Source organism: Miniopterus schreibersii (genome assembly GCF_964146895.1).
Source record: "Miniopterus schreibersii genome assembly, chromosome: 16".
NCBI lineage: Eukaryota > Metazoa > Chordata > Mammalia > Chiroptera > Miniopteridae > Miniopterus > Miniopterus schreibersii.
Genome location: NC_138116.1, coordinates 35,899,891 through 35,909,524, shown reverse-complemented (window position 1 = coordinate 35,909,524; position 9,634 = coordinate 35,899,891). Strand labels below are relative to the sequence as shown.

Sequence of the window (9,634 nt, the reverse complement as noted above, 5' to 3'; positions counted from 1 at the left end):
AGCCGCCGGCCCACCCGCCCCGTCCCGCCCCTGGGACTTGGTCCCGCCCCGAACAACTGCCAATGCCCGCCACCCACAGATAACAGACAACACATAGGTTGTATAAATCTTCTTTAATTGGGATTGCATGGAGTGGAACCGGGTCCCCTGGGAGCAGAGCCAGGAGATGAGTGGGGCCTGGGCGGGGTCTCTGTGGGTGAGGGAAGCATCAACCCCTCTTGCAACAAGCTAGAAGTAGAAAGTGCCTGAGGGAAAGTGAACTGTCTCCGAGCCCTAGCCCTTCCTTTAGGGCCTCCTCAGTCTTCCATGCCCAGGTCTGAGGCTGCTCAGTTTACCTCCTAGTTCACTAGTGGGTTCCTGATCTTTTCCAGGCCTGTCCCTAGCTCTCCGCGTTTTTCAGAAGAATCTAGTCAGGCCCTTTTTGGGTACCTAAAACACAGCTGAAGTTATAAGCTGTAAAGTAAAACAAGTTCTATTCAATTAGAAGCTCTGGGGGTACATGAGGTCTGGAACCCAAGAGGCCCTCACTCTCCTTGGCCTGACCTAGGGGAGAGTGGTGGGACTTACTGCTGAATTGGGGTATCCTCACTGGGGGGGGGGGGGGTCAAGCCTATGTCATGTTTTTTATTATTTTTAAAATTTTTATTATTGGGGTGACACTAGTTAACAAAATTACACAGGTTTCAGGTGCATAATTCTACAACACATCATCTGTACACTGTAAGGTCTATGCCATATTTGTCCTTTTTATTCTAGATCCATTACCCTAAAGACCTCAGCTTTAAAGGGGATCTGGAAGGAATTCTTGCCGAGGTAGCTAAGTGTTCATGTACCCCCAACCCAGGCACCGGTCCAATTATGTCATAGTTTTGGCTGCTTCCCCATCCTGGCTTCCCCACAGTGAGCCAAGGATTCCTTCTAAAACTCCTCTTCCCTTCAGACTTTATTTTCCTGGGCCCCAGCTGAGTTGTAAGAGCTAACAACTGCATGGAAAAATAAGGTTAGTATTCTATAGGAAGAATAAGGTTTTTAGAAAATTATCTAGGTAAAACAAGAAGTAGTTGTTAATTCTTCCAGGACTTAGTGCTTTATGAATCATAGCTGGGTCCTTTCCAGAACTCATCCTTAATAGGTATCACTAGAGAAGGTGGGAGGGAGGATGGGTCTAGAACTTACTCTAGAGCAATAATATGGCTATATAGGCCCCAGTTCTATCCTGGAGGGAAGGGTGGAGAGTCGTGGTCTATATTCTTTGAGATTCAGAAGGAAATATGGCTCCATGTGTGTCTAGAACACCATGCTCTGGGTTAAAAAAGTTAAACCTGTGGTGATCTGAGACTGGACCCAGTTCAGGCCAAGGCCAAGAGCTGGACAGGACTCAAATCCAGCCTTTCTCTACTTGGAAACCAAGGGTTATCTGGGTCAAGAAAGCCTGATGGATCCAGAACAGAGCCTGACAGCATGCCTGCATTCCAGCACAGAGCGTTAGAACAGAAATGGCCCTGGCTGGGGTGCCTGGTGTTCCAGAACCTGTCCAGAACAAGGCAGAAGGTGGAGTAGGGAAAGGAAACTAATCCTGAGCTCCAGTAGACCTATAAATCTATGGCTCAGAGGCAATGAAAAGGGCTCCAGGAACTGGCTGAGCCTGGGGTGGGGAATATTTGTGTCCTGTTCTCTCAGTTTGGAAACCCCCAGTGCCATCTCAGGAAAAGGCTTTGGGGGGGGGGGGTTGTAAGTGTGGAAGGAAAGAAGTGATCAGCCAGGACCATTTTCAAACATCCACCTGTATGACCTCCTCCCAGGTCCAAGCATCTAAGGGTTTCAGCAGTTCCTAGGCTCCCTCCAGGTAGAGCACCTGGTGGGACCTGGCTGCTCAGGACATGAGAACAGCAGCTGGGATGAGAGCAGGTCCAGGAGCAGGACTGGGAGACAGGCTGTGGTGGTGGCTAGACCAGTGCAAGTGCAGGAGCCTCCAGTCCAAGGTCTACATTTCAGGGGGCAGGGGGACTGGAAGGGGAGGTTTCAGGGACACTGTGGAGAGAAGGCTCCCGGTACATGGCCACTGTGAAAGGGAGAGAGAGGAGCAGGAAGGAGAGTTAAGCACAGAGAGACCTAGACAGAATCAGAGCTCTGAGAGGGCTCCCTTTCCCTACACTCATCCTCTGGGAACCCCAACCCATAGGAGAACTCCTCAAATCCCCAAAGGCCAAAGTTTTCCTGCCTTGACCTGTCATAACAGGTGTCCTCTTCACACTTTTGGCCCCTGAGATGTGTGTCACTAAATATCCATGTCAAAGTCAGTACCCTCCCGTGTGGCCCCCATTTTCTTCAGTCCATACTCACCCTCCAGGAGTTTGGGCACAAAGTGGGCAGCTGCCTTGGTTTTCTTGACTCGATTTCCCTTCATGACTCGGCCCTCTTTGTCCAAGCCTAGGTACCAGGCCCGGCCAGAACGGCGCTGACGGTAGAGAGCAGAGGCGTACAGGACATAGTAATTCTCAAAGACACACTCCTTGAAGCGACACTCAGCTGTGAAATGTTGCTGAGGAGACAAAGGCCCAGGAAGGTACACATAGACAAAGAGACAAATAGACACATCATTGGACAGAAGGGAGCCCTGGGAAGAACAAGTCAGAATATAATCCATACATTTCAGGCTGGGAGGGCCAACTTCTGAGTCCATGTGGTAACTGGGAGAGAGGGAGGACATGGAAGAGTCTGGTAGGCCCCTGAGGGTTAGGAACTAGACGTTGGGGGGCTCTGGAATGAGAAGATACCTTTTTCTCCACTACATTCCCAACCTCTCACCACTCCCTATCCTGATGACTCTGGGGAAGTGAGTAATAATGAAGTCTGGAGGAGGTAGGATAGGAAACAGGAGCCCTAAATGGCTGAAAGAGTTGGACACTAAAAGCCTGGGGTATGTGGAGGGCTATTGTGAGAGCTGGATTAGAGGGACCCTGGAGAGGCACTCTGGAGTGGATGGTAATGACAGGACATCAGCAAGAGCTGGAGTGAGAGGGCGTCCTGAACTGTAAAATATCTGTAGTTGAAAAAGTTGTAGCTGAGGAATCTCCAAACCCCAAGTCACTCAGCCTCATTGTCTCACCGAGCTGTAGAGCAGCCCCTCAGCATTCATGGCCATGTAGTGACCCAGCTTGGCACTCTGGATGGTGACCACACGGAGCCCCACAGGGATCAGATTAAAGTGGGCTGGGGATGGAGAGAGGGGATATCAGTACCTCAGGCCTTGAACTCCCATCAGAACTCCCCCCCATCCCAGCTTCACTTCGTCCCTTGGGAGTCAAAGAGGCAGACTGAAAACAAAACCTGAAGCAGGAATAGGGCTGTCCTAGTCTCCTAGGCCCGCTATCCCCCCTTCCCACCCAGGGGCAGGCTTCCCCTCTCACTGAAAGAGCTGGTGTCCTCTGGGGTGCCCTGGATGCTCCCGTCGGGATTTGCCTGGAGGTAGAAACCCTGGCGGCAGAACAGTTTGGTGACGATGCCTTTGAGTTGAGGCTCTAGAAAAAGAGACATTAATCTTTGAAAATGACATCTCTGTTCCCAGAAACATTCCTACACTTGGTGGGATCAGAGGGAAAAAGAAGGGAGAGTGGAGGGAAGGAATAGGATACTAAGACCCAACTTTCTGACCCTCCAAGAAATCTCTCTCCCACCTCTCTTTGATTCCTGAGGATGCTGAGTGTGGGTCTCTTCTGCTTCCTCTAACCACCAGCTTTCGGTTTAATTTATTGAAATTTATTTAAATGGCTTAATTCCTACTCTTCAGCTCAACCAGAAACCGGAGGGGGGGCGGGGGAGAGGGAGGGAAGAGGAAGGGAGAGGTACATCAAAAAGCAGAGGGAGACAGGCAGGGCAGCAGAAAGGGCCGTGTGTTTGCGAATGTGGGGGGCAGCAAGGTGACCACAGGGTAGGGGGGCCTCCTCAAGAGTGGGGGTGGGACAGGGCCTGACGCTGACTCAGCACCTGCTGCTGCTGCTGTCGCTCGCTTGGCGCGGGCCTCGCCTTGGCCCAGCGCCGGCCAGTCTGACACTGACCCATCTGTCTGTATCTGTCAGTCCGCTGGCTCGGGGGCCCAGGCCTCCCTGAGGCTCAGCCTTTCCCCTTCAGCCAGGTAACCCACCTGGGGTGGGGGACATTCGGTGCCAAACCAAGGAAATGGGGGAGGGGCGGGAGGCGGGGAGGCAGGCTGAGTCACGTGGGGGCCGGGTCCCACTCAAAGGGTGGGCTGCGGACCGTACCACTGCCTCGGGCCCGCGGCAGGGGAGGAGGGCGCGAGGGGGCAGCCCTAGGGGAGCTGGGAGCGGGCGGGAGCGGGGCCAGAGGGACTTTCTGACTGTGGTACCTGGACGGGGACCACACACGCTATCCCTCACAACTCTCCTTGCCGGTCGCTTGCTCTCCGCCGACTTCCGTGCACCCCCTTGTAGGTGGTACGACCCCCCAGTCTCCGCGAGGGTCTCTCACCAGCCTGGTTTTGTGTCTGAGTTCCTCGCTGCAGAGGGTCCCCTGAGCTCGTGGGACCCGGTTTCGGAGTCGCGTGGAGGGTAATGGGGTGTACCCAGCTCCTCTCTTGAAGCTCAGGTCACAGGAGGAGGGCGCACAAGAGGGGCGGTTTGGCGAGGTAGCTGCAAGGACACCCAGGGGAGAGCTGGGGAGATTGGCGCTGAGCCAGCCAAGCTCGGCCAGGAGGAATCCAGCCAAGGCGTGGAGGAGCGGGAGAACCGGGGCGGGGGCGGGGCTGCCGGGGCCGCAGAAACCCTTGGGGTGACCCAGGCGTCCGGAACCCCCAGGCCCCTCAGCTGTGGATGGATTGAATCGCGAGAGCCTGCACGTAGGAGAAGGGGGGTGGGGGTGGGGAGCCTGGGGGTGGGGGTGGGAGGGGAGCGGGAGCCACGAGGCTTGGCGCGCCAGACTCAGCCCCTCAAGCCTTCCCCTTGCTCTCGAAAGCAAGGAGAATCGGGTTACCGGCAAAAGAGAAGGGAAACTGAGGCATAGACTGGCAGACTTTGTTGTCTTGGTCCACCCCTTTTCACTTTCCGGGAGCCTCCCTCAGCCGGGCTCCATGCTTCAGAGCCCCTCTCCTCAACCTCCCAGGCAGAGACCCCAGTCCCAGAGACCCCGCCCCAGCCACTCACCGGGGCCACGGTCCGGCCGCGCGGGCCGCCCCCCGCACAGTCGCACCTTGGACAGCAAGATGAGGAGCTGCTTCTGGCAAAGGGACTTGGTGCCGCGGGGACACACGCGCCGCTGCGCCGACACGGGCCGGCTGCCCCCGGGCTCGCGGACCTCCCGCTTCTGCCGGATCAGGCTACTAGCCAGCGCCGCCATGGCGCCCCGGGAGGAGACACCCCCAAACCAGCAGGCGCTGGGAGCGCGCTGGGCTCCCCCAGAGAAGTCCGCTCACCACGGCATGCTTTTGACGCTCTTTCCCGACTAACCACCCCACCCACAGCACCTTAGGATAAGCCTCAGCACACCCCCTCCAGCTCTCACCCTTGAGCCCCCGTGCTAGCTCCCCTGGACCCAGCGGCCTGTGTACCTCTCAGTAAACCCCACCCTGGACTTTTGCCCCCTACTGAAAACTAGCCCCTCCCCTGCTCTCCAGTATCCCTGTCCCCACTTCCCCTATCCCAAAGTCAAAACCCTCTAAATTTCCAATATGTGGTTCCAATATCCCCAGGCACCTTTCCACCCTATTTCAGGGCCCCTGTACTCCTCCCAAATCCACTATTGCAATCTAAAGGTTGTGGATCCTTAGCTTTCAGGATATTAGCTCACCCCACCCCTACTGAGGCACTGTCAATGTCAGGGAAGAACCCAACCTTGGTGTTTTTCCCACTCTCCAAGCGAAGAGAATCCCCCACTTTTTTTTCACTAAAGTACCCCAAAACTATGTCTCAGAATATCCAGGCTGTTCCTGTTCAGTGAGAACGGATTCCCAGACTCTGTCTCTGGACAATACATTTTTTTTTTCACCAAGTCACCCCCATTTCTAGTGACACGGGGTTCAAGTTGCTGAGCCCTTTTCCTCACCTTGTTACCCTCCACTATTTTTGAAGTCACCTCCAAATCCACCCTTCCTAGTGGATACACCAGGTGGTTGTCTGGAGGGCCCTCTGTCAACCTGGAAATAAGGAGCATTGGGGTTTTTTTGCGGGGGGTTCTGGCTGCCCCTTAATTTCCTTGGGGACAGCTGGTGCTGTTCAGATCCCACGCCCTGCGATCCAACCAGCCCCCCCAAGAGAGGAGTGCACCCATGCTGTCACGAGTTCCTAAATGTGAACAGGCCCCCTACAGAGTGCATCAGAGCTTTCTGCTACAGGGCTTCCTCCTCCCTGGGACTACCTACAGCACCCCCCCTTCCCCGACGCCCCTCAACCTGTCCTGTCTTGCTGATCCCGCGACGGGTGGTGCTGGCCCCGGTTCCAGGCTCCTCCCTCCCAGTCCCCCGCAAACGGAGCTTCCCTCCACGCCTGGTAAGGGCCCCGGGCCCCCCAAAGAGTGAGGGTGTCTCCGCAGAGCGCCCTGGCCGGGTGAAATCAGAGCACTGGGCCTGGCGGCTGGACCAAGTGCGGCGGCGGTGGCGGCGGCAGCAGTAGCAGCAGCGACAGTGGGAAGCTGAGGCGGCGGCGGCAACCGCAGCTCCCACTTCCCTGAGAGCCAGCCTGGGGGCGGGGCAGGGGGCGGAGACGCCGGGAAAGGGGGGTGCAGTTGGGCGGGTGGAACCCCGGGGTTCCTTGGAGGCAGGGAGTGGGGACGGTCTTTAGAAGCAGGGGGAGCTGAGGCAAGGCCGCATGTCTCGGGGTTCAAAGGAGGGACCAGGAGGTGACTCCACTGAATGGAACCCTGGATGGGGGGAGAGGTTGGGCTTAAGATAAATGGAAGGGTGGACTACCGGAGAGTGGAAAAAGGGACCCTACTCCCCGGGATGGGAGTACAGAACTGAATGAGGAAAAGTGAGGGTAATAACTAAGAGATTGGGGCGGGGGAGGGGGGGGTCGAGATCTAGCCTCAGGCGAAATCCGGCCTCTTGAATGTTTGCTTTTGCGGAAGCCAAATTTGGTTTGTCTCTGGTCACCACGCTGCTCTCCTTTGCACGTTTTGTCAGCAAATATGTTCCACCACCACCACCCCCCGCCGCCGGTTCCTACTGACTCCAAAAAGACCGTAAGAACTGGGGGGAGATGGTTGCCAGAGGATGTACCAGGGCACGAGGGATGCTGGCCATATATTTGGAGAGCAGAGAAGCCAGAATGGGGCCACCTGTACCAGGATGGGGCGGGAGGCGAGTAGAATGACGGGAAGAAGGAATTCTCAAGGATCCCTTCTAGAACGGGATCTTCAGGTCCAGGGTGCTAAGTCTGTCTCCCAAGTGAGGTAGTGAGCACTTTACATGCTGGTAGGAGTAGGCTTTAATGGGCCCCGCCTCCCACTCCAGCTAAGCCGCCCCCCTTGCGCGCAGTCTTGGCCTCCTCCACCGTGGCGCACAGAGCCCGAGCAGGGTCCCCACGAAGCCGGGCCAACGCCACGAGCAGCGTAGCAGCGCCATCCCCTGCCCAGAGCTTTTGGCCGCTCAGAAAATAGTGGGGCAGAGTCCCGGCCTCGAGCACACGGCCCAGCTCATCCAACAGCCCCAGGCAGCAGGCGCCTGCATTTTCGGGCCGTGCCAGATAGAGCGCGGGCAGTCGCTCGCAAGCCCAGTAGAGCAACGTCCGCAGAAGGTAGGGCGCCGCGGCCCGGGTCCCGGTCACCAGCGGGCGCAGCAGCGCCTGGGCAGCCGCGTGCGCTTGCAGCAGCGGGGCGGGTATGAGCTCCTTGAGCGCCAACTCCTGGCGGGCGAAGCACAGCCGCCAGCCGGAAGCGCCCGGTCGCTCTATGTCGCCGCCAGGCACCAGGTAGAAGGAGGATGACTCGGAGGCCAGCGGGCCGGCCCACGAGTGGCTCCGAGCCCCCTCAGGCCAGCCAGCCACGGACACCACGGGGACCAGGTCGAAAAGCAGGAGGCGGCGTGGGGGCCCAGGAGTAGCCAGGAGGATGGTGGTGAACCCCGCGTGACGGGCTGCGTGGACCAAGAGCGGGGCACCCGGGACCGGGATCAGGGACTCGGCGACCTCAGCCAGCGTAGCAAAGAACCATGCAGCCACCTTGGCTGGGCACAACGTGGGCCACGCCTCCGGAGCCTCCGAGGGCTCTGGGACTGAACTATCCGAGGCTGCTTTGGTGACGTCACCATTCAGTTTTTTCAGCGGTGCGGGAAAGCCAAGATCAGTTAAATCTTGCCGAAGCGACTCGGGCCCAGAACCGTTACTAGGTGACTTTTCCAGCGACACTTGCAGCTCAAGCTCAGTGACGTAACCGTGCGGTTGGTCCACGGAGATTTGCTGGTTCTTGGGACTTTCTTCGCTTTCGGTTTGGTGGATCGAATCACGTCCTCCTGGGACTGGGGGTCCTAGGCAATCCTGCCATGCCTTTCGGACCGAGGTTCCGTGCATCAATTCTGGCAGGCAGAGCCAGGCATAAGATTCCATGTCCAGTTGCAGCTCGTGCCCAGTGCCATCTAGAGAAAACACGGGCACCAGTAGTGTGAAACCGGCATCGTAGTGAGGTCCCCGGGCATAGGGACCTAGGGGTGAAGGCCCCAGATCCACGGAGCCCTCTCGAATCCCGCCACGAAGCAGCAAGAGCTCTGCTTGGGGAGGAAAGCGGGGGTCTCGGCGGTGAACTAGACCTACGGGAAGAGAAGGGATTGTGAGAACGTGACACAGTGCCGGGGCGGGGCTGAGAGCTCCGAGTTTCTGAAGGCGGGGAGGGTTACTTACTAAGTAAAGAAAAAACAAAGTCCTTGGCCCGTAGGAGGTCTGGTCCAGTCTTGGGCCCGTATCTCCAGCTCTCCTGTACTCCCAGCTCCTGGATAAGCTGGGTTAGTTCCTGGAGCTGGGCTCCAGAGCAGAAGTCGATGTCCGTGAGCGGGCGGGCTGGGGCCGGGGGCGGCGGGCCCCACCAGGGGGCACTCCCCCAGACCGCGGAAGCCATCCGGCTCTATCGTTTCAGGGTAGGGAGAACACAGACTAGAGGAAGCCTAGCCCGGCCGTTCCTTCGCTGCCGAAAAGTCGCCTTCCTTCTCTCTTCCCGAGGCTGAGCGAGTGCCCCAGACAAGTACGCCAAAGGGTCTGCAGGTAAAGGGCTGTATGTTTAGGCTTGAAAACGACCAAATAAATACCTAGTCTGTCCTTGCCCTTTCTCATATTCTGGTCCCCGCCCCCATGGACCGGTTCACCTGACTCACCGCGCCTCCGTAATGTAATAGCCAGTCTCCTCCGCCATCCCTGTCTGCCTCCCCCTTACCTCTTTTTCCGAAAAGGCTTACGGTCTGCGGCTTCCTGCTTAGGGATAATTGCTAGAGCTGGGAAAAGAATGGATAGAACAATCCAACAGGTAACTCCTTCCTGCTGTGCGCAACGCCACGCCCTTCACTCAGAGCCACGCCCCTTTCTAGAGGCTGGCTGGGTGGTTCCGAGCCGGCTCCGCCTGTCAACACTCCTTTCGCTCTTTTCCGATCTCGCGCTATCCTGGGAGTTGCAGTTTGTGTTCCGCGCTACCAGAGCGCTGA

General features: G+C 57.3%; 2 protein-coding genes across 4 annotated transcripts; both read right to left on the bottom strand.

Moving 5' to 3' along the window:
• Nucleotides 1-106: 106 nt before the first annotated feature.
• FGF11 (fibroblast growth factor 11) lies at nt 107-6,579 on the bottom strand. Of its 2 annotated transcripts, none has more exons than XM_081162319.1 (5): nt 5,160-6,579; nt 3,411-3,521; nt 3,110-3,213; nt 2,344-2,542; nt 107-2,062 (listed from the first exon to the last, which is right to left on the bottom strand). In XM_081162319.1, exons 1-5 carry the CDS (start codon nt 5,350-5,352, stop codon nt 1,992-1,994), a joined length of 678 nt encoding a protein of 225 aa, XP_081018445.1. In that variant the 5' UTR covers nt 5,353-6,579; the 3' UTR covers nt 107-1,991. The 2 variants fall into 2 exon arrangements, with proteins under 2 accessions (XP_081018445.1, XP_081018446.1); XM_081162320.1 differs by having other exon boundaries at nt 2,344-2,458.
• A 480-nt stretch (nt 6,580-7,059) lies between these two features.
• On the bottom strand, nt 7,060-9,500 carry TMEM102 (transmembrane protein 102). 2 transcript variants are annotated; one of them, XM_081162317.1, is made up of 3 exons: nt 9,370-9,500; nt 8,844-9,194; nt 7,060-8,752 (listed from the first exon to the last, which is right to left on the bottom strand). In XM_081162317.1, the coding sequence occupies exons 2-3, from the start codon at nt 9,055-9,057 to the stop codon at nt 7,437-7,439; spliced, it is 1,530 nt and encodes a 509-aa protein (XP_081018443.1). In that variant the 5' UTR covers nt 9,058-9,194; nt 9,370-9,500; the 3' UTR covers nt 7,060-7,436. The 2 variants fall into 2 exon arrangements, with proteins under 2 accessions (XP_081018443.1, XP_081018444.1); XM_081162318.1 differs by having other exon boundaries at nt 7,060-8,581; nt 9,370-9,489.
• Nucleotides 9,501-9,634: the final 134 nt, after the last annotated feature.